The 25,440-nt window shown below is 39.3% G+C and overlaps 1 protein-coding gene across 1 annotated transcript in view; it reads right to left on the reverse strand.

The window, feature by feature from the left end:
• Nucleotides 1-7,310: 7,310 nt before the first annotated feature.
• Nucleotides 7,311-25,440, reverse strand: part of fkbp16 (FKBP prolyl isomerase 16) — a 60,452-nt gene continuing 42,322 nt past the window's right edge. Inside the window, exons 4-8 of the mRNA XM_017704244.1 lie at nt 21,740-21,957; nt 16,829-17,007; nt 15,435-15,512; nt 8,505-8,642; nt 7,311-8,390 (exon numbers count right to left, since the gene is read on the reverse strand). Of these exons, the coding sequence (XP_017559733.1) occupies nt 8,304-8,390; nt 8,505-8,642; nt 15,435-15,512; nt 16,829-17,007; nt 21,740-21,957 (700 nt within the window). The 3' untranslated portion in view covers nt 7,311-8,303. The remainder of the gene's footprint in view (nt 8,391-8,504; nt 8,643-15,434; nt 15,513-16,828; nt 17,008-21,739; nt 21,958-25,440) is intronic.

Raw genomic sequence — 25,440 nt, forward strand, 5'->3', positions numbered from 1 at the left:
GTTTGATACTTTAATGCTTAGCACACAACACTAATACAAAAAGTCTATTTTACCTTTTAGAAGGCAAAATAAATGTCACTGTTTACCCAGCTCCAATCATGGGGAATAATAGGATTTCTCATTCAGCCCGATAATTTATGGTCAAAGTTCAACTGTACAAAAGGAATAGTTCTCAGCTCTTCTAAAATTATCAGGGTTAACACTGTGTACCGGCACAAAGACCGCTGTTCAGCTGTGTGTACTGGCACAGAGACCGCTGTTCCGCTGTGTGTACCGGCACAGAGACCGCAGTTCCGCTGTGTGTACCTGCACAGAGACCGCTGTTCAGCTGTGTGTACTGACACAGAGACCGCTGTTCCGCTGTGTGTACCGGCACAGTTGCCGCTGTCCCGCTGTGTGTACCGGCACAGTTGCCGCTGTTCAGCTGTGTGTACTGACACAGAGACCGCTGTTCCGCTGTGTGTACCGGCACAGTTGCCGCTGTCCCGCTGTGTGTACCGGCACAGTTGCCGCTGTCCCGTACTTCCGGCATTGCTGTGACGGAACAAAGTGGGACAGCACAGCAACATCTCGGCTACAACCGGCTCTCAAAAGCACAGCACTGAATGAATTCTCTGTCTCTCTCACGTACCCACGCTATCCTCTCAACTTTTACCGCGAACTGAGACTATATTATATGTAAAATAATACAGCTTTTAAAACGATTTCACATGACATGCTATAGATAGGCAAACAGCATAAGCAGCAGATACTATAATAAAAATACACCTTTTAAAATGAAATCTTGCAAGATATATTGTTCTTTTCTTATGTAAAGAAAAAAAATGAATACCCTAATATGGCAAGTGTGTATTTTTTATAAAACACAAGTTCATAAAACAAAGTAAATGCTAAAAATAATCAGCACAACAGCATATATTGGTTTTTGGAAAGTTACTGTACCTGTATACAAAATGAGAGTGGCAAAAGCACAGCGCTGAATGAATTCTGTCTCTCTCACGAACACACGCTGAGAAATAAAGACGCCATTTAAGACTAAATGGTAGCTGCACATTCATCAGTTAAAAAAAATGCTGCACTCCACAAAACACTCAATACAAGTCACAGAATCAAAGCCGTTTTGCTCCTAGCGACTCCAAACATCTTAACTAAGCATCTGAACGCATGAAAAGTGATCTGACCCAATTTTGAAACAACGTTTTCCGGAGAGCTCTAAAGACACGAACAGACAGCGAGCGGTCAACACCAATAGCATCGCCAATCGAGCCCCGCTATTTCAAAATAAAAGTTCGCTGCAAGAGTCGGTTCAAATAAATTGTAGCTGATGTGAAATCAACCAAAAAAACATGGATAAATAAAGAAGATAGTAAATAAACGATTACCAAAATAGACAAATATATAGGATTTTGTGAAATAAAAGATAAACCTTCCACATCCGTTACATCAGCAACAGTATTTTCAACGAATTAATAAATTAATAGTTATATTTATTTTTTCTCTGAATTGGTTGTAATATTGGTCTTTTTACTAAATAAAAGGTTACGTGCATTTAAAATCTGTTTGAGGAGAAATATTAGTTAGACTTTGTATGCAGGACAATAATCTGGGTGGTCCAAGGGTGGACAAGTAGTGGCATACAGTCAGTGGGTGCTGACCTCATCATGTCAGACGGTGGATGCAAGTCTGTGAAGCTCAGGTCGGCGCGCCCCCTGTTGTTCGTGGCGTCCACAGCTGCCAGAGCTTATTTGGAGAGACCCAGACCTCTCATTAAGGTAACGAGCTCTGTGAAACACAATTCATGGCTTGCTGGCTAATGCTGCGTTCGCCTCTGCTCGGGGGCGGGAAGTCGTAGCTTGGAATTGCGCCATTTGGACTTAAGTGCGCTCGAGCTGGGAAGCAGTAAAAACACAGACGACTCCACGAACGTGAGCGTTGCTAGTAACAAGCTAGCCAGCTAACACTAATGAAACGAGCGTTAAGATTAATGTTCTTGATGCATTTACCTTCTCAAAACAGGGAGCTTTATGGTCGGTGTTATAACAAACACGGTGTCTGTGTGTTGACGAATCAAAGGCAAATTAATTTAAAAGCAGAGAGCTTTATTACAGTGTGAGGAGTAATGTTGATCTGAAATGATGCGCCAAGCCCGGCATTGAGAACAACATCCCGACCGTCCCAGAAGGAACTCCCGGCTGAGTAGCCGTTTTCTTTGACGTTAACTAGGTGGGAAATTCTGAGTTACAAGCTTCAGGGGCGGCGGATTTCTCAGTGGAGCAGCTCCTTCACCCATCGCGTGCGTTCCTGTGGTGTTTATGAGGGATAAACACAACACTGAGGATGTGAAATGGCTTTATAGTTTATTAGCTAGTTAGCTGGGCTCTATCGGTTCTGGCCTATTTTACTGCTGTTCTGAATTCAAACGAAGCAAGCAAGCAAAGTTTATTTATATAGCAGCTTTACAGAACAATCAGTATGACAAAGAAAAAGAAAAGAGAAAATCCGGGTCCAAGTCCCAGTGAGCAAGCCAGTGGTGACAGTGGCAAGGCAAACTCCCTAAGGGCAAGAGGAAGGAACCTTGAGAGGAGCCAAGACTCAGAAGGGGAACCCATCCTCCTCTGGTCGACACCGGATAGCAAACATTGTTAGTATAAAGTATTATAGTACAAAGCGGGAAAACAGGTGGGCAGTGGTTAATTAGATTAGTTTATTATTAGCAGCGGCAGCACATTAACCGGAAGATTATTCCAAAGCTTATTCCAAACCCCCCCATATAGCTTTGTTTATTCTAGGTACCAGTAGTAAGCCAGCACCTTGTGATCTAAGTAGGCGTGGTGGTTCATTGTAGGAGAGAAGTTCACTGAGGTTCTGAGGTGCCAGTCCGTTTAGAGCTTTGTAAGTCAGTAATAGAATTTTATAAATCAATGCAAAATTGACGAAGAAGCGGCTTAGAAAATGGATGGATGGAATGCAAAATTTAACTGGTAACCAGTGTAGAGTTAATAAAACTGGGCTGATATGGTCAAACTTTCTGGTTCTTGTGAGGACTCTGGCTGCAGCGATCTGGACTAGCTGAAGCTTGTTAAGGCTTTCGCTGGGACATCCAGACAGCAGGGCATTATGGGAATCTAGCCTCGAAGTAATGAATGCATGAACTAACATTTCTGCGTCCTGTAGAAATGATATATTTTTTTTAATTTAGCAATAATTAGCAAATTATTATGGCAGTAACTACATGTTTAAATGTACTTTACCATTTACAATGTTTGTGCAGTTTATCTGATTGCTTTTTGTTTGACTGAATGCAGAGTTTCTCTAAAATATGTGTAGATGGCAAGTCCTCTGCTGTTTGGCACAGAGACTTTTATAAAAGGAGTCTTTCTAGTTCAGCATCAAGGAAAAGCGTTAGGCCGGCCTGGCCAATCAAATCAGACCTCAGAAGTTGTAAGCCAATCGCATCAGACCTGGACGTCAGCGAAGCCTCATGATTGTAAGGAGTTTTCCTCAGAAAGGGCAAAGCAGGTAACGAGTGGTGAATTTTTAACGTTGGTACAAAATAAGTCAAAAATAATGACCAGTCACTGCTATAATAATACGCTGAAATGCTGATGGTTAAACACTACAGGCGTTTCATTTGTGTGTATAGCTGTGTAGCCTGTGTGACACTGGGTCCCAGCTGGGATGGAATCCGAAGGAGCACTAGGACCCAGCAGGAAGGCAGGTTTTCAGAGTCGAGAGCAAACGCGAATATCATGAGCGAATATCGTGCCGGTGTTGTGCCGAATTCAGCACCCCTGCCGCGAGATACACCCCCAACACGGGAGCGCGCGCGCAGGCTTTTGCTCGAAAGCGGAGGTAATCCGCCTTTACATCACATATATCGACTTGAACTTGCAAAACGTCACTTTCATTTTGATCAACACAATAAATAACTTTTACAGAAGAAATATCTCAGACGGTCTTCTGAAGTACAATGACTCGTAAATAGTAATACAGAAGTAATGTGTAGCTTACATGCACCACTGCTTACTTATTCTACAACATAGCAGTCTGCTTTGACCTTGTATGCAGCAAAATTTGTACGTTGCTATGTCAACAAAATACATATGAATTTCTCCTTCTTATAGTGTCACGTTTCTCCCTCGTCTGGGTCAGATTTTACACTCTAAAGGCAGTAACTCGTAAAAAGCTTTTAGGTAATGCAACTCATTATAAATTGGGATGCACTCTTATTGCTGCCATGTAACTTGCATGGATATATGGAGTTAGCAAATGCACACTGCTGAAATAATTTCATTGTAGACTCAAAAGAAAGAAAATGACAGGGAAATGCTTTGTATAGCAGAACACAGGCCAGAATATGCTGTTTTTTGCTAAATTGGTGATGCATCCCTGAAAATGTATTGCAGGAAACATAAGCTGGCCCAAAGTGTATATAACTAATATCTCATAATTGAATTCATAAAAAAGGTTACAAGAGGATGCTTTTCCAGTGAGTCCACCTGTCAGGAAAGAACCCTCTTAGATTTGGCTCCGATACTGTCTGCTACAAGCTGTTACGTAAAGTGAACATGTGTTTTAGTGACTGAAGATTGTGAAATAAGTGATGAGCACAGTTAAATATGTGCTGCTTTAGCTCATTCTACAGGTGGCGCTATTGTCAGTAAAGCATATTTGACATGAATAAGCACACCTTGCTAGCTACGTTAAATCTGGGAGTTTCATGATTTGTTCACCAGTAGAGTATTTTTGATTGGCTAACGTCTGAGAAACAACACGGCATACCATCAGTTATTTCCCTGTTTGAAAGACAAGTGTACAGGTATGGATCGGTCGCTAATCAAGTACTCCTCCACAGTATTTAATCTTTTGTTGGGCACACCGACTCTTTTGTGATACAAGTTACCCGAGTTGCTAGCACGATGCAGTAAATGAACCCTAACTGTCACTACATCTTGCTGTGACGCATCAAAATGGTCATGTGATGGGAAACATTGAGAGACCACTTGAAAGCAGCATCTGTTTAGCTAACTACGTTTTTTGGATGTTATTTAATCTGGAGATGTGGCTAACTAAAGCTAACTACCATTGTCCCTGAAGGGTTTTAAGATCACTAAATTGATTGGTTAGAGTAGTTTAACCAAATAGGGGTTTTATTGATTATTATGAGAAATAATGACTAAAGTAGGAGTAATTGAGGCCACCAGAAACAGCTTCAGTAACTTTGTAAAAACCATATCAGGTCAAAAAACTCAAGTACTGGATTTTTCTATAGGTTTGCTCCAAGTGAAACATTTTCATACATCCAGCTTCTATCAGCATGGGGATTAAAGTTTGTTAGCTCATTCTTTTCGGGATCTATTTGGTCTGGAATCAAATGATAAAACTTGTGGCAAGAGCAACCGCAAATCATCAGGACTACAACAGCATATTCCAGACTTTTTTCAAATTTGAAAACGCTAATGTAATTGTCTATTTACAATTTCACGTCTTATGTGAGTGTATTATTTAAGTTCAAATTGAAATGAAATGACTCTCAACAGGACTATCTTTGGCCTGACTGGCACCTGTTAAAATGTCTCGAGCAGTGTCGCTATTGCTAGCGCTATATTGTAAACAAGCCCCTAATGAATTTCTATTTGTTTACCACCAAATGAATTTTTTTCCTCACTTTTTCATAAAACATGCACTGCTCTAAAAAGTCCCTGCTGATGTCCCACCCACAGTGTTTGATTGACAGTGAAAATGAGTATGAAATTACATTGGAATATGTTCATGTGTTGTAGCTTACCTTAAACAGTGCTCTCTGGTTAGATTTCTTATTATAACCTCCAGTTTCTTAATGTTTTGGCTGGAAAAAGTGACTTCATTAAATTTAATGAATTTAATAGACTTAAATACACCATGTCCTCGTGAATGAAACTCGAGAAATGCACAGTAGATGCCTAGGAAGGCCACGGTTCAGGATTATCCCTGCTCAAACACAGCTGATTCAACTGGTGTCACTCACTTTAAAGCTAATTTGTGAGCTCTTTATGAGTTGAATCAGGTGTGTTAGATCAGAGCAAATACAAAAACATTTAGTGCAGGAGCCTCAGTTGTTAAAAGCTGTTGCTAATAAGGCAGGGCCGCCACCCTGACTTAACATGTGCTCTAATGTTCAGAAGCTCCTGAACTCCGCAATCAGGAGGATCTAAGTATGTTAGATTAGGTCAGGGCTACTCTTGGAAGCGTATGCTGCAAAGACATTGTCTCGCCTACAGTTTGAGGTGGGGTTGGGACGGAGCTCTGAAAGCCAAGTTTGTATTATGTTCATTTATGAATTACACTTGTATTTGCTATGGTAGAACATATTTTCTTTTTGGAATATTAGTGCAGTCTCACAGCATGTCACCCTGTGAGTTCTGAGCTTTGAGCTTTGTGACAATGAACATACTCCTTTTGTACATGCTTAAAGATGGTGCTTCAGGGGTTCTTCAGGGTCCTGTATAGAACTGGGGACATTCAAAGAACTTTACAAGGGTTCTTTAGATTATTTCCATGTCTTAAAATCACAGAATTCATTAAAATGTGTTTTTGACTGCTGTTTAGTAGGGATGTAACAATAGTCTCAGCCCATGGTTCAGTTTCAATACTGGGTTGGTGATTTGCAAGCTATAGTTGTCAAACTATGCAATAGCATTAAATGCCATAAGGAATAGAATGCACACTGTAGCATTTGCGTTTTTAATGCCTGAGCATGCTCCTACAGATCTAAGCGGTGGTGTATTCGGCTCTAATCAGTAAGCAAAATACTGGCAAAATAAGATCACAGGGCAAAGCTACTCTTCTACTATTTTGGCATGTGGCTTAGAGTAGAAGTGTGCAGCTTGGATGCAGCTTAGATCTGTAGAATCAAGGTTAGGCATTCATTAGTAACTACAGTCATTGCCTTTATCTGTTTCTTCAGTTAAGTGATCAGGGTGTAGAGTAGGCAAAGCCTGTTTTGATTAGCTAGTAAAACACCCCAGTCTAGTCCCAAAGCAAAGGAACACACATTCATATTTACACTGCTTAAGTTTTCACGGTCATTAAAAAATCTTTAAAAAAAGAATGTTTTGTTATTCCTAAATTTGAGACAGTGATTTGCCTTCTTGTGAAAATTGGGTTAGATTAATCTGCGCTCTGTCCAATGCTGTATTGCTCTTCTTTAGGTTGTATATGTAAATGGAAGTATTTAATAGTTTATGATGCAGTTTATTAGTAAATTGCCCAAGTATCCTAAAACCTTGAAACATGAAAACTCAAGATGAGACCTGAAATAATGAAAACTCTCCAGTATATTTCTTTATTTCAAAAGATACTGTTTAGTTCATCTTCACAATAAAAATCTTTGCCTAATTTCTAGCATGAAGATTCCATAATCCACCTTTTAAACCAGAATAAATACAGAAGCTCTCAGACAGTTTAGGCATGAAGTATATATTTTTTCTTAAAAACACAACGTGTCCACTGAGAGATGGTTTAATGTCTGAAACTGAATTTGTATATTTATAAAAAAACATTTAAAAAAATCTTGCTTGATAGAGATGGTGTGCCACATTAATGACAACTTTGTTTGATGGGGACTGTACGTCACATTAGTAAAAGCCTTGTTTTGTGCTATTATTAGCTGATGTTTAGTGCTGCAGAGTTGAGGGGAACATATTAAAATCTAAACGTGTCCTCTCTCAGTGATGATTACAAAGTCTGTGTTGGTGTCATGTAATAACATGGGAAATTGGCTAGTGACTAAATATCATGCTGATTCCTGAAAGCAGTCTTGTAATACCAATTAGATAGTAACAGAGCTGAGAGTTGAGTAGGGTTGAAAAAGGGTGGGGCCTGATTTTATTAGCCTAAAAGTAGCTGCCCACATGCATCATTCAGATCAGCACTAGATTAAAAAGAATTCATCTAAACCTTCATCTAGTCGTGGGGATCTTTTCTGAAAAAGCCTATTTGAACAGCTCTAACAGTTATTGCCTCAGTGACAAGTGGGAGCACAGTTACTGAGATTTCATAACTGAATGGGAAATAAGCACATAATACTGATCTTTATTACAATGTTTATGCATCAGTCTGACCCTTTTTCTGCAAATATGGTATACTATGCGTAAGCCCATGGGTGTCGGCGCTGAAACTGAGCTCGTATAGTAAACAGTTCGGTGTCTTTTCCCTCTTCTTTGTTCTCAATGCAGTGCTGTGGAATGGTTGTTTACAGGAGTTGTATCCAAGTGCTTGAGGGAATCTGTTTACAAGTTAGCTTCCGAGTGCTTGAGAGAAAGTTAGTTTCTTGCAGTCAGGACCACTGAGGTGACTAAACTGCCCAAGGCCACCACCAGAGCACCAAGCAGAAGCTTCCAGGACATACCCTGAAACAACAGAAGAAAAGATGGATGCATATATATATTTTTTTTATTTGTGTCACCATTTTTTCCTCTACCATTCTACTTTTTTTCCCAGTTCAGTGGCAGTCATTCACTTACAGGGGGCTTCTTTTTGGGGGGTTTGAGGAACGGTGCTATGTTCTCCCCTAGTAGCTGAGCAGATTTTGGATTCCACTTCTGCATTTCAGTGACTCCTGCTTGTCTTTTCACCAGCTTTGATAGTTCAGCATGTATGGCCTGTAGAGCATAAAAAAAAACTGTCTCACAAAAACTGGTATCTCTATTTTTGTTGTTACTTTATACATTACATGGCGTTCATGATGAATGGACCAATAGAAAGGGTTCAGAATATTGTTACATTAACTTCCATTACAAGTTATTAATGTTTTTCCTTCTCTTGTAAAGTTACCATTTTTTTCCTGTCAGCAGTGATATGTATCAACACACATTCGCCTGAACATGTGCAGAGCTGTGGAATGTACGCCAGACTTGTACTCTTTTTGTTATGATACCCTGCAGATGGCAGCATAGCACAGGTTGCAAGTTGCACTTCAGGAACGGTTCTTCCTGGTCACCAGTTACACACGAGCAGCACAGTAGTTGGCATTGTTCCTAAAAGACGCGGCTTGGCTGAGCGTTTAGACTGATTATGAAACTTCTTTTGAATTAAACTTATGAGGGTTGAAAAAGTGCTGACACTCATAGTGATGATAGGCATCCTTAAATAGCTGTGAATGACTGGTGCTTTCCTTCTTTTGAGTGCTGAGCATGAGCCTTTAAAAGACAGTTCTCCTGCAGTTGTAATGTGTTTACCAGTTGGATAATATAAATATATGTTCCATAATGTCGCCGTTGTCGGGACAAAACCTTTTATCTGCATTTTTGTCATTTTTAGTTTTGACATCATTTGGAAAAGCCAGTTGCTCTGAATGTGGTCTCAACATTTTTTTAAAGGTTGGACCAACAGAAATGGTCCAAAATTACTGGGGTGGGGGGTCTCTGTATTATCTTCCTTGAAAAGTCAAGAACATTTCTCCTTATCCTGTAAAGTTACCTTTTTGGAAATGAGAGGTTTTGTTCTGACTGCAGCGATAAATATATTCATCTCTGGAAGATGGAATGTGAATGTTGACGTCTACCTAGCAGTATCTGCCTCCTGGCAGAGCCACTTTATATAAAGAACACACATATCCAAAAGGCATTACTAATTCATACCAATTATGAAACCACCCTCATGAGTGGAGCCTGCATGCAGGATTTATAGTGTTGTCAACATGATACTGACTGGAATAATGGAGCACTGTTGCTCACATAGCTAGCGTAGCTACATTCCGAATTTTTGGCTTGCAGGAACAAATCAGTTTCCGTGTGTTCAGATGGGTTCTTATCTTATGTTTTAGGAGCGTACCAATCATGCAGTTATATGCTGATTCTATTACTTTAGCCTTCTGTTGATCTAAAAAATAAAAACAAAAAAAAGCAGGATTTCTCAGTGTAGCCAGATAAGCCCAGAGTCAAATCTGTCCAATAGGAAAAGAGCTAGTGGACATTCTTATTGAACAATCATCATCTTTGGGTTTAGGATATCTGGTGAACTGAGAGATCCTGCTTTGTGAAATACCCACCTGGTGACAAAGACCATAATATTATTTACTCTGTTCTAGAAGCTTGTACTTTCCAGGCTGAATGGATGTACTGATATGAATCAGTTGGCTGGTGAGTGGGCACACATGGACGAATGTGCATGTACAACATTCAAATACAGCACATGTATCTCCCTCACCTAATTTATGCAAGTCATGCAGATCAGCCAAAATAAAAATAAATCGGATGCAGCTGTGAAATCATTTCAGCTGTGCAGAATGTCCAGAAAAAGAAACTGTCTAACCAAATAAACTACAGTAAATGAAAGAACATCTTTCAACAGTCAAGCACAGGTATCTCACAAAATGTCTGTTTGTTTATTTGTTTTTTTTTTCCATGTTTGTCCAGTTGGTGTACTCTGGCCTTGTAAAACTGTTTCATTAAAAAAAGACAACCTGGGGAAAAAAAAAAAAAAAAAATCCACCTGAACCAGTTATGTGACCGAGTCGGCGGCTACGTTACTTGGACAAGGAGCCTTATACTCTCATATTTAAGAGGATTCATCAAACTTGTCATGTTTCCATGGTATACCAGCTTATCACAAAGCACTAAGCAGTTTCTCATTGTCCCATAACTTCAAGCACTCACACACACCCCTGAGTGGTGATAATCAGCATGTTTCAATCCTGGCCAGTTTTGATGCCTAGAATATATCACAGCTACCCTAAGATACTGTCAGTGACTCGCCACTGTGCCTACAGAGTGATACCTACGATCTGAGCGACACTGGATCTCTGTTTGTAGTCAGCATTTTTTGTACTAGATACAGTCATGTTGCCATGCAGTTTTAGTAATAATGCATTACCTGAATGATGTAATATTGGTTATCTAACCCATCTGAGATTCATAAAATCAAAAATTCCCATCCAGTTTCATAACGTTCCTATTTCATAACCTTTCTTTGTCCCACATGAAAAATGTTTGTTTGAACGCTTACGTCTTGCCTCTTGTCCATCAAAAACAGTTATGATGCAAAGGGAATGTCCCTGAAATGGGAAATATGATGCTCTGTTGTTCACATAGGTAACAAAGCTAGCCATTGCAGTGGTGAATGTCGATGAAAGGGGAGGTGTTTGCATCACTATATTTTAAAATGTCTTTTTTCTCTTACGTATTCCCTCCATGAACATGCTTGCCATGCAAATTTCATGTTTTCACTTTCATCTCTTACTGAATGATCAAAACATTTGGCACATTGTACTAATAAAAATTTATTGCCAGACACTGACTGAATATTTCAGAGGGCTACATGAAGGGCACTGTAAAGAAAAATAGTCTCCAAAAAAACATATTTTCAGGCATTTTAACATTAATCAACATTACATATAAAAACTCTGACCTGTGTGGGTTCGCTAGTTGTTTTGGATAGTGAATAAATTGGTTCTATTTATACTGTAGATATTGTAATCTGGTTTGTGTCGCTGACTGACTGTAAAGAAGCCAGTCAGTAAGTTTCTCTAGAGTTAATTATTTCACATCAGTCCTCTCTGAATGACCTTGTTTACATCTCAACTATTTTTTGCTGAACTTTTCAAAAAATCTGTGGAATTTCCCTTTGAATGAATTAGGTCCAAAGACCATGCAATAGCTGTGATTTCAGGGCGCTTGTGGTATATTATTAATAGGTGAATAATGATAACCGTTAAAGCTGTAAATACTAGGGTCAGTCCACTGTTGTTTAATGCTGAGCAGTTTTATAGTTCTGCGAATAGGAAGTTTTCTAATGCCCTGCCAAAGAGCAAGCTCGTTCGAGCTGATGGAGTACTATTGCAGCTAATGCTTGCAATAATTCTTCTTATGGTGCAATTACGTTCCAGACTACATCTCCAGACTGTGGCGTCTTCACCTGTTGACTTTGATGTTGGATTCTGTCACGATGGCTGTTGTTGATATCTTTTTTTTCCCCCACTCGCTGCCAGATGGAGCTTTGCTTGCTCATAAGCCGCAAAACAGCATTGAAGTGGGCATGGGAGGGATTCAGAATCCATGTTCAATAAAATAATTTCACGGCTTGGATTCAGAGTCAGTGTTGCATGCACACATCTCATAGACATCAGTAAAGCCAGTTTAATGAGGAACACACTGTAAACATATGGGCTACTTCAAAACAGCCTGCAAGGGCAGTATGCGGCAACAGAACTGCATCGTTTATTTTCTCAAATCCAGACGCTCTCTCTTACTCTCGAGGGAAAGTTTTTTTCTTTTTGTGCCACCCAGACAAGGCTGCCATTAGAGCAACAGCAGATATTTTCAGTTTTGTCTAGACATGGTTCACTCGCTGCCACAGTGACTGTGGGTCAGGGCGAGGTGGGAGGGGATCTGAGGCTACCCAACACTGAGGGCCTTTTAAAGTTCATTTGTTTAAATGAGCTGTTTGTTGGTGCTCTTAATAAAGAATTTGGCACAAGAAAGATGTTGAGAGGAGAAGATTTCACAGGCATATTAAGTGCTTCAAGATAATTTGAAAGTGTCTGCACTAAAGGGCTCTAAATGTTGTGTTGAGTAGCATTGCCAAGGGCATTATTTCATGTAATTCTACTTTACTAAAGGCTTAGGTCGAGCTTCTATTCTGGTCTATCATGCAGTGTCAGCACCCTGCATCATCCTGTACATTCTGTCTTATATTGTCTGCTGTGGTCAATTCATTGAAGAGGTACAGTATTGACCCCCACACTTTGGCAGCACCACACCAATGTGTATGTGTAGTGGCTCCAGACAGCTCTAATCTCAGAGGCTGCTCTGAGGATTTGGGAGGCTGTTCTATCCACAGAGGCATGACGGGACAAGTTTCAGCCCTGTCAGTAGCAACTGTAGAGGTATATGAACAAAAGCCTGTATTATTCCCCATCATTGCATTGTAACAATATGCAAATAATACTTATGCGTACTCTTTTGATGGATTTTCCGAGTCCACATGGGGAAAACCATGTATTAATATTTGGGTTGCACCCACACCATGTGAAATCCCAGGGAACTTTCAATATTTGAGAGATCTCTGTAGAGTTTAATTGGTTTGTAAACCTGTCTTGTGACTAGAAGTGGGGAAAATGACAATGTTTATCATCACCAAACCCATATTTTTTGCATCACCAGATGCTTTTCTGAACATAACCTAGATATCCTCAGTACTTGGGTAAATTTGAATACTTGAGTATCTATTACCATTTACCTATTAAGTATATGCTTTGCCTTTTGTAAGCCACAAATATTGTCACCTAAAATACATTCCATCAACAATGGCATTTCAATAGAACAGTTATTTTTAATATATGAAGAATTTAATCCCAAAATATTTTAGATAATGCTTTAGCAATTTGGCTGTAGTTAATTTTTGAGAACTAACAGCTGATATTTAATGGAAATGTTTATGTATTAGTCATAACACAGCACTGATTTCTTGTGTGTGTAAACAGTGTATAGTAACACTTTATTGTAGATTACTGTTCATAAGGCTACATGTCATTTATACAAGCTCGTCATGATAACTGACATATCCCTACACAAATGTTTATAAAATGCGCCAATAGGTGTCATCTTGCATTAAGGCTACTTTAGCTAACTTAGAATAAAACTGGCAAACGTAACCTTGATAGCAAATGACACTTATTGGAAAAAGCCTATATAAAGATTTGAGAAGGGTTGTGTCAGTTACAAGCTTGTGTAGGTGTCATGTAGCCTTATTTAAGTGATATTTAAGTGATGAGTGATACTTTTGTGATCCCACAACCGGGGAAATTCCACCTCCGCATTTAACCCATCCGTGAAGTGAAACACCACATACACACTAGGGGGCAGTGAGCACACTTGCCCGGAGCGGTGGGCAGCCCTATCCATGGCGCCCGGGGAGCAGTTGGGGGTTAGGTGTCTTGCTCAAGGACACCTCAGTCATGGACTGTCGGCCCTGGGGATCGAACCGGCAACCTTCCGGTCACAGGGCCAGCTCCCTAACCTCCAGCCCACGACTGCCTTACAGTACCTTACTGTAAAGTGTTACCCAGTGTATATAGCAAGGAAAAAAAGAAAAGTGGTAATGCTTTGTGGACCCTTCTTGTGGAAAATATTAAAAATGAAGAAATTGTAGCTGGTTTGGTTAGTTAATCAGACTGAATCATAAATTTATTCCAGTCTCGTCTGCAACAAAGTGCAACAAACGGCACCATTCTCCACGTGGCCACTGAAGCTAAAATATCAGAGATATCTCCGAAAGAAATCAGGGGTGTGTGTGAGTGCTTTAAGTTATGGGACAATGAGAAACTGCTTAGTGCTTTGTGATAAGCTGGTATACCATGGAAACATGACAAGTTTGATGAATCCTCTTAAATATGAGAGTATAAGGCTCCTTGTCCAAGTAACGTAGCCGCCGACTCGGTCACATAACTGGTTCAGGTGGATTTTTTTTTTTTTTTTCCCAGGTTGTCTTTTTTTAATGAAACAGTTTTACAACAGCTTTAAAACTTGACACAGTGAGCAGCTGATTTGACATAATCACAAAGTTTTCAACACTAGCAAAGTGTTGCGTCCATACACCATTAGTACAGCACAGGAGCTGCTCTGCAACAAAGACACCATCATTACATTGCAGTAAATGATTTTACATATAGTTTAGTACTCTGTAGAACATGGAAGTGTTATTTAACTGCATCTCTATGAAGTTTACAATTCACTCTTGGACATGTGCGACATGTGTGTGTTATGGTTGTAAGATGCACAGCTGCCCCAGCCAGTGTGAGCTAAAGCATTTACTATGGAAGATGGATGACTAAAGAAAAACGCTTCAAATATTAATGGACTTCGTTCATCAATCGTTGTTAAGAACTAGATCTTTTTATACCTATTCAAACTTATCAAACCTCAGAAGTCCTTGTCTGGCAAACCTGAATGTTGTTAAAGGAATACTTCAGCTCAAAATCTGAAAGTTCCTGTTGATGAATGAACACTCGTAGGCATCGATTAGCCAAATTGGCATTTTGGAGGAAGCTTTCTCATAGCCAGGGCGCAAGCATTCAAGTCATATGAATTGGTTGTTTGAGAGTTTGAGTTCTGCCAGCCCCTGGGACCTTGTCTTGCAAAGGCTGAATGGGTCCACCAACACTGAGTGAGCTGTGAGTCACTCTTTATTTCAAGACTCCTTTTAACAGCATGTTGAAAATAGATCCTGGTAATGAAAGTTTTATGTAAACAGAATCATGAATATTTCACCACATGAGCTCACAGTATTAATTAAAGAGCACTTATTGTGTGATAGGTATCTAACATTGAGTTTAGACAGCAGCTTAGAGGCCTGCTCATTAGACGAGGTATTTGTATACCAATCAGTCCTTGCCTGACCCAGAAACAGCTGATGGGGTGGTTTACATAAGGCGAGGACAGGAGATGAGTTCTCACCTTGGTAGACGGCTCCAGTTTTAAAGCCTTCTTCAAGGTCTCCATGGCTTCCTCGTAATCACCCTTGTCTGATAGAAGCTGCAAATACAGTATAATAATTTCAGCACTGGTACTTGGTTGTAGTGTTTATTGGACTGGCCTGAAACCTGCTCTCATTCCTCTACCCAGGACAGCATGAAGTGTTTCTAAGAATAATAGACTACTAGATTAGTTTTATTGACTGACATAAAATGGCACCACAGAAGATCGCAGAATGAGTTTGTTGAGGTTTGATTTAGTGTGCCATTTTGTGTCAAGCATCTTGGAGTAACAGGCTCAGATTCACAATATTGTGTCCAGGGTATGTATAAAAGATGAAGATCCAGTTCTTTCTTGGCTCTCAAGGAGGATGATGCATCCAACCCTGGGCCTCCTCCACATTGCACTGAGTCACCACATTTATTAACCTTTCAGTGCATATCCCAGGACGCTAGCAACCCATGAACTCATCCCCCCTGCCTCCCTGTTCATTTTTCTCAGATAAGTGACAAAAAAATGTGAAAAAACACCACCATTCAAAAGTTTTCATATAAATCCAGGTTGTTGAAATTACATGAAAATCATTCAGTGCAGGTATTCTACATCTATTGATGTTAGCCCTCTGCACATTTTAGATGTGAAAATCAACAGAGGATTCCATAATTAATTATGAATCATTAATAATAATTCAAATAAATTAATATTTAGAATGTCTTGTATTTGGAAAGTGATTATCAAATCTGGAGGTAGATACCTTGACTGTAAATAGATATCACTGTTGGAAGAAAACCTTGTATCTCCAAAGTAGTAACTTTACATGAGAAGGAAAACGCCTACTTTACTTTTACTGTAAGTCAATGGAACCAGACATTTTTCCAAGTTTTTTTGGGTCATTTATTTTAGTCCGTTCATCATGAAATTTACATACAGTGTAAAGGGCAACAGACATTTTCAAATTATGTCACAAACTGAAAAACAACAAAAATGGAGATACAAGGTTTTCCGACAGCATCGATCTGTTATTGTGTGTCAATTGTGAATAAAACTGTTTTGACAGCTTTGCACTGTTGTGGCAGTTTTTTGGGGATTTGTATGACATTTCATGTCAGAAAATTGCAACAGAAATGAACCAAAATCGACATAACAAACTGTCAAGAATTGGTTATTGTTGTTTATACATTTCCTGAATACAATACTGTGGATTGAGTCTGTATTCTTTCTCTGAGATGCTTGAATATGTACTAGATACTGTTCAAACTGTTGGGAAATGTGAAATGTCAGTGCATTTATGAATTAAGCCAAAACTGACCCAGAAACAGCCCTCCTGTTCTGACTGACTCACCAAACGTGGCCTCAGAAAAAATGGTGCCCCTCACCTTCCCTTTCCGGAAGAGTGCTTTGACGTTGTTGGGATCAAGGAACAACACGTCCTGGCTGGTGTGCAGTGCCTCGCTGTGCTGCTCCAGCTTTAGCTGTGCCGCGGCCAGGTTGTTCAGACACTTCACCCGGTAGTCATTAACCTCCTCCTCTTCCTCCAGCGTGCAGTCTTGAACGTCTGCGGACACACACATGGTCATCTCGCATCTATTGTTATGTGCAACGCCAGCCGTCCCTGCACCAGGTCCAGTCGGCACCCTACCAGACTGACCATAAGCACAACAAAAGTGGCATTATACAAACCTGCAGTAAAACCATTACAGTACATCTGGGACCTGACACCTTTCTGGGGTCACTTGCAGTTGTTTTGTAGTTCTCACCTGATCTCAGGCTTGGTGTAGTAAAGTGCAGTAAAGAATTCTTGTTAGCAGCTCTGTGAAATTCAGCATTATGATCAGCATTATGTGAGGTCAGCATTATGTGAGGTCTTCCAGTACGTCAGAGGTATTCTTGAATCTAGTAACCTGCACTCCATTACAAACACTGGGCAGGTGACCAAGGGCCTCCTTGTAAGTAGTATTTTGGAAATATTAAATGCTTTCAAAGTTACCATTAGGAGTTTTAGAACTGCAGAATGGTAGCTATGACGGCAGTGTCTTAAGGCACAGTTTCCTAAATCAGTGTTTTCTTTCCAATTAGTTTAATCTCGTTTCTTTAGGCAAACAATATATGTGGACATATTATGCCCTCTGAATAACATTTCAGTGACCAGTATGCCTGATATGTTTTGCTATATTTCTTTCTTTGTTGGTGTAAACTGGATAGCTTGTTAGCATTATCCTCATGAGTCCCAAGTCGTGCATTGTACATACAGCTTTAACAAAACTGTACGATACCCGCTCTCTCACCCTAGTTGGGGTCGGAAATTCTTACTGAGCAGATGCTAACAACCAAGCCAAAGTAAACCTTGCAAGCATAACCAAAATCTGTCTCTGCCCTTTATCTGTCCACACATTTCTCAACCAGTAATGCCAGCGTTTCTGTGTGTATTCATTGAACGCATAGAAGGGAAAAGAACTATACCTTAACAGATGGATGATGGTTTTAAGATTAAGTGACCCTTATTAGTCCCACAACGGGGGAAATTTCACCTCCGCATTTAACCCATCCGTGAAGTGCAACACCACATACACACTAGGGGGCAGTGAGCACACTTGCCCGGAGCAGTGGGCAGCCCGATCCGCAGCGCCCGGGGAGCAGTTGGGGGTTAGGTGTCTTGCTCAAGGACACCTCAGTCATGTGCTGTCGGCTCTGGGGAGCGAACCGGCGACCTTCCGGTCACGAGGCTGGTTCCCTAACCTCCAGCCCACGACTGCCCCATTTTTACTGAGCTAACTCCATCAGCGAGCACCTCCTGCATACGTAGTGCCTGATTCACTTGGTTTTTTGTTCATTCAACCTTTAGTTTAAATTTTAGTATGATGTCCCTATGTTCCCTGAAACTGTAAAGCAATAATTCTGCAAAAAAATCTAACTTTTTTCAAACAATTCAAAATCAAATAATTTTCCCATCTGCCCCAACACCCTTATCTAGACATTTTTGTGTCTGAAATATCCGTTGTGATGAGCAAAAGAATAGTTTTTGTATCATCTAAAAAAGCTGGATTGGATATCAGAAGGGAAAAATGAATGAATCTGATCAAAGCTGCGTGAGGGGAAAAAAGCTGTGTGTTTATTTCTTTGGGCTAGTAGTGCTGAGTAGTTTCTGCATGAGAGCTTACTTTTAGATGCACATAATAATTACATAAATTAAATTTTAAAGCTTAGTAGTAGTTTTTAAATATTATGTATTGATATCAGAAAAGAAAAAGTGGAATCTCTAATCAGGTACTTTTTACTTTTATATACTTAAATATGTTTAAGTTTTTGGTTTCATTTTCTATTTTATTTTTATTTTTTTACCATCACTCAAGTATATATTTGGTTCCATGTTTTCCACTTGTATTCAGGTAGTTTGATACAGAACCTAGATTGACTGAGAATGTGTTGTATATGGTCCTATGCAGAAAAAAGGGTTCTTCTGTTGTTGCGATGCCAAGCTTGTAACAATAGAAGAGCCGTTTTGGGTGCTGTATAGAACCATATCCAACACATTCTCCATCAGCCTGAATACATCACAAACACACACACACACACACACACACACATTTTATATATATATATATATATATATATAACATATTATTTATATTTTTATATATATATATATATATATATATATATATATATATATATATATATATAAACAGCAAAGCCAAATTCATGATGCTTGTGAGGCAAGTAGAGAAGAAGGATTTCTTTTTGTACATGTGTGTGGTCATTTTCAGTGTCTGCTGTGAAACGGCGCCCTGCACTTCACTCTCTCATTACTGTCAAATGTTCCTCTCGAGATCGAAGCGGCTTCCCTGGCAATTACCATGATTAAGGAGGTGGAAATAACATGTAGATTTCTTACGTTTGATTAGCCAAAGCTTTAATAAGAGCATTACTCACATCTTGTGGACGTGACGGAGCACTCAAATGACACCATTATTGTTCAGACGTCCTAGCAGACTGTCTGGTTTGGACAGCGGTAGTGTGTGAAATAAATAAGGTCTTCTGTATCTAAAAGGTTTTTTTTTTTTTTTTTTTATCATGGTGAAATGTTTATTTGGAAACAAACAACAGTGACAGAAGTTCCAGGGTCCAGATAGCAAAGCAGATGAGTGTGTGTGTGTGTGTGTGTGTGAGTGTTTATTCTACTGTAGTCACACACTGACCTGTGTCTGTGTTGTTATAAAAAGGTGGGAGAGGAGGTTTAGAGTTGAGCTCACGCAGAGTTTCTGACAGACCACTGTAAAAAAGAAATGATGACTTTCTAAGCTGGGTGCTTGAATTTTCTTTCTGTTAGAGATGGACTTTTGTAAGTGGTCTTAGATCATATAAATATCTGATTTCTTAATGAGAACGATTAACATCATAACTCCATTAGTTTTTTCACTTTGCATGCATCATCATTCAGTGTTAACGTACTAGCAGTGTCTAACTTGAAGCTAGTTTTGCTGTAACTGTGAACAGTGAACCTTTCAGGCTTGTTCTGCAGTTTAGTTTGTTGCTCCTATATATGACGTTACTCAGAGCAAAGGTTATTTCACATTAATGACAAATTTAGTCACTCAGGCTGTATTCGTGCTGCAGAGCAAATCAGAATGGTTTCTTATATTTGAATGTTTAGACTGACTGTTGATTTTAAGTTACAAGTGATCAAATCTAATTTGTGTGGTTAGACTGTAGTTGCATTTGCTCAGATATCCACAGCAGTTGCTGTAGTAGTGATGCACCTGTGCATACATTAACCAGGTAGGGGCAAAATTGATCAAACCTAATAATGATAACTAGCTAATAGAACCATATCGCTGTATTTTACAACGGCAACTCACTTTTTATTGACAACAGGATGAACTGAGCATGACGTTAGTGTAGGTATCTCCCAGTAATGTTCAGAGACAGGCTGTAAGTGTAGACCTTTTAATGAAGCAGTCACTGTAAACCACAACATACAAAGTAAAAAAAACTCTTAACTGTGTGTTAAAACCTTCCACTTTCTATATTTAAGGCAATGGTGTCAAACCCGAACACTAAAAGAGCCATATTAAAAAAATCTCAACAAACCATATTTAAATACACTGAAACGTCAACAGCAAAATATACCCACTTGTAGTAAACCTTCTAATATTGCATGTGAACATTTGCTGTATTTATGCTACATTAGCTACAGATAACTGTTAAATATCTTTAAATGTCCCCAGGATGTAGGTCTTTTAAACCTACCTGTGTGCTGGGTCTCAACACCTGACACATTTTCTTTGCTGCAAGTTCATTAATTCCTGGGATCAGTTTCTGAGCTGCTGAGCATTTATAGTGTTTATGTTTGGTTGAACTGCAGCTAAAACACAGCTGGTGTTTTTGGTGATATGGTTTTGTGCAAGTGGTTTAAAAAAAAAACTGCTGTCCCATAGATTGTTGCTGGAAGTGGTGTCAGTACAAATGACATTGCATTGATTGCTGGGGATTGTAGTGCTGCTGATTGTGAAATTTGCTAATATTAATAGAAAAACAATGTAACTTCAAGGGCCGATTTGGATTGTGCCATAGGGCTGATCTGGCCCATGGGTCTTGTGTTTGACACATGGGGTTTAATATGTGAATATGCACCATTGACTTTCTTGCAAATTCTAACATCATGCAACGCCACAGCCTGAATGAAAACTAATATATATATATATATATATATACTAATATATATGATGTTTTTTATATATATATATATTGTGTGTGTGTGTGTGTGTGTGTGTGTGTGTGTGTAGCCAGAAATCCATCATATATCCAGAAATCCAAATTTGTCCGAATTTGAATCAGATTTGAAAGTACCTACATATGTGACTTGAATCTAATTGGAAAAAGACAGTTTTTTGCCGTTCAGACTGCAGAAAGTCTGTCCTGCTCATATGCTGAAAAATCGTATTTGTGCTGCCTGTCTGAACAAGGACTTACCTACACAAATATGAACCATCAAATTAGAAAGATCATATCTGAGTAAAAAATTGGAATTGAGTGCTCAGGCTTGCAATGTGGATGTAGCCAAAGTGGTTCAGTCCTGATTTGAAAAGATTAGATTTGTGTCCACAGAGCTCTGAGAACAGCAGATTTGTGTGACCCTAAGGCAAAAAATAATTTTTGTGGCACTTCAGCCTGGTCTTGTGAATGCAGCCTGAATAACTAAGTAGTCAGCCTAGGGGTTGAATGTGGTACTACTGGTGCAAAGTATCTGTTTAATTGTATCTGTGCCATACTGCCCTCTCCTAGGTTACCGTGTGTGCGTGTGGTCAGCATGTCCAGGGCCATGCAGTAGGCCTGTGCCGCCATGCTGTACTCCTCTCTCTGAAAGTAGAAGTTCCCTCGCTCTCGTTTCTGGTTGCCGATACGGATCCGGTCAGAAATGGGCAGAGACAGGGGGTCTGCTTTGTCTCTGATTTCTATGAGCTGCAGCTGGTAGAGGATAGGAGTCCAGGCTGGTATATCAGGCTCTCTGCAGGATGACACACAAACACACATACACATTAGCCTCACTGGAGATATTCACATGGCCTCAGTCTACAGCTATCTCTTCTCTGCATCTCCTCATTACAGTCTCTGTTGGCTGTTCATGGGAAATGTTGTCAGAAATGTTGTCAGATGTAGTCGCTGCACCGCTAGCTTCTTCGCCATCCCTAGAGACTCAGTAAATATATCTGTGCCGCTTCAAACAACACAGGCTTTATTTGTTATTTGCCAATGTAAACCCTCTTTTAATCTCTTGGTGTGTTTATTCTGTACTGTAGTTACTTTAGCCATTAATGTTTATGCATGTGTCTTCCTTTTTTGCGGTATTTAAAGTTCTCAGGGGGAGTCTGTATCTTTGTAGTTATGTGTGCATATGGTGGTGGTTAGTGGCACAACTCAAAAAAAGTACCTTTTTTTTTTTTTTTTTTTTTTTTTTTTTAGAGGGAACCTGTTATGTATGGATGTGAATGTATAGTCCTGTGCAAAAGTTTGAACACCCCTGGCCAAATTAGATGCTTTGTTGACCTTAACACGTCGTTTACATGTCTGTACTGAGTTTAACACTGGGGAAAAATATAAACAGTACTAATGATACAATATTAAATGTGCTGTGACTGGCACAGGCCACATTTTATGTCATTTAAGCAGTGGGACCTGTACCTTTTGTATGCGATTGTATGTATTAATTTGGATTCAGGGTATTTGTATTACATTGTTGGTGGGAATCAAAGTCAAATTCAGATGTAATATCATTTCTTCTCATCACAGATGTGATAAGAAGAGGAATGAAATGTAGTTTCACCAGGACACAGTGCGAAGAACGAACAAAGAACGTCAGCAGACAACAGTGTAGGCAATTAATGAATGTAATAAATACAGACAAACTGGACAAACACTATACAAAAACAGTACAATATAAAAATGGCACTGAAAACAGACCAACTGTTTGTCCACAGCAGCAGTCCATGTGTATACATTCACTCAGTGGTTACTCACAAACTGACAATATTGAATCCTTATTGTGATCAGTAACCTGGCAGTCTGCTTATCAGAGCTTGACAGTCCTTACACGTCAGTAAGAACAGAAGTAGTCCTGTTTATTTGGATTGTGGAACAAGGAAAAACTATGTAATCATAATTTTTGATAGTATTTTGGGCACAACTAGGGCATTTATTGTCTGTACTTATCAAACCTTAGAAAAAAGGAAAATATTGTTCGGTATATGATAAGTACTGTGATATTTTGTTTTTCTGAGGTATGATGAGTTTAACAGACACAAACTGAAGCACCACATTTTAATAAATACTATCAAAAACTGAATACAGTGATTTGTTTGTTTCACAGTGTTTTGCACTGCATTTAATCCTGTTAAACAGGACTAATTATGCTCTCTTTAATGAAACATGCAGTTGCTCAGTGTTCAGTACTGATGACGTCCATTGTATGCTCAGATAAGCGCATTGAGATGCAGCGCGCAGTCACATGCAAACATTTGAACACCCTTTAGATTAAATGTGCTGTGGATTTTCCATTAAAAGTAACTCGACACTTCCTTTACAGAGAATAAACCTAAATATTGTGTTTTTTTCCCCCTAATTTTAGGGCATAATTTATGTGTATTTGCTAATTTTAACATTTTGGGGGGAAAAGAGAAAAGATAAAATATAAAATGTTTTATAACTTTTGCAGAGGCCACATTTTATTGCCCCCCCCCCAATATATTACATTTAACAAATAAACAGTAATTGTGCATAGAATTGTGCAGAAGCATGTTCTCTGTAGAGGCTGTACTTAATTTTACTTAAAAACAAACCTGAACATCAACAAAACATCTCATTTGAACAGGGGTGTATGACTGTAATTCATCACGATAATGATAAATATTGTCACATTGCCCACTCCTAGGTCATACTCACCACACATGACCTAAATTCCGGACCTGCACATCGGAAAGATCTAATGTAGCCCAAGGAAAATGAAGGGTTTAATCTAAAATAAAAATGCGATCTAAAATATTTGTGGTGTTCTGTCATAAACTATAGCAGTTGTCCAAAGGTTTTTGTAAGAATCCTGTAGAAATTCATGTAGCATTTCTGTAGCTCTTTTCCACAATATACTTTGCTTGGTTGTTCTTAAGCGAAGAGTCATGTCTGAGGAAAGGTAGTAGAGTTTGACAGAACGTTCAGGGTGTTCTCAAGTGAAAGTACTGCCATTTCCAAATCCTCACAAAGTACAAAATCTGGACGAGAAAAAAACAACTTAAGTACAATAAAGCACACGTAATCCACTGCTTTCCACCACTGCCGGTGATACAGTGGCTGAACTCTCGCTATGAACCCTGGCAGACAGCCTGTTGCTTGTTTGGAGGGAATGATCTTGCGTGTACTGCATGTGTGCGTGTGTGTTCATGAGCGTGTGTTGTCCTCACTTCGCCCAGCTCTGACCTCGGTTGTTGGCACAGGCTTCATAAGAACACCATCTGCTCTGGCAGGATGTTTCTTGTGTGTTGAGAGAGAAAGGACCCTTTCTCACCAATATTAATGTAACACTTTTATCAAAAATGCTAATCCTGGTCATTTAAATGAAAACTCCTGGGTGGCGTTTAGCATACATACAGATAAACTTCAACATTTTTATGATATCAACTTGTCTCCAGTAGCTTTAATTCATGTTTTATCCATGGTTTGGCTTTAGGTAAAGAATTAAAAGGGTGCTCCAAGGTTTTCCAGCCTAATGTCTGTCTACTGCATCTTTAGCATATGGTCAGCTGTGTCAAAGACCCGCTGCCTTTTATTATTAGCATGTTTTGGGTCAGCAGGTTTGTTCTTCGTTTCTGTGCAAAAAGTTAGATAGGGAACACTGCATAAGTTGAAGGTAAATAAGTGGAGGGGGGCCTTCTCTCACTGTCCATTATTCTACAGTGCTATGGGTCTGAAAGGATGTGTAGCTTGTCAATAAGCCATTAGTAAGATGCAAAAAAGGAAGAAACTACAGAGAAAGAGGTTGCTGGTGTTCTCAGAACAATGGACTGGCCACAACACACTTCAATATCACTGAATAGGTTTGAGTTTACTTGGATCAGAAAGCAGAAAATTCAACCAATTTCTAAGACTGAACTTTGGAGGTGTGGAAAAATATCCCAGATTTCATTGAAAGACAAAACTCCTGAAAAGAATAAAAGCTGTAATATAGGCAAAGAGTAAACACACCAAGTACCAGAGGTGGACAAACTGCACAAATCATGTACTTGAGTTAAAGTAGAGATACTCAAGATAAAATACTACTCCAGTAAAAGTAGAAGTCCTTACTCTAGACCACAACTTGAAGTATTTGGCTTCAAGTGTACTTAAGTATTGAAAGTAAAAGTACTAAAAGATTAATTATGACTCTAATGTCCTGTTATCATTTGTGTAACAAGACTCACTTCATGAACTCATTTTAGGTGAAAATCCTCCAGCGTCTCTCTTG

The sequence above is a fragment of the Pygocentrus nattereri genome, chromosome 7 (genome assembly GCF_015220715.1).
Source record: "Pygocentrus nattereri isolate fPygNat1 chromosome 7, fPygNat1.pri, whole genome shotgun sequence".
Taxonomy (NCBI): Eukaryota; Metazoa; Chordata; class Actinopteri; order Characiformes; family Serrasalmidae; genus Pygocentrus; species Pygocentrus nattereri.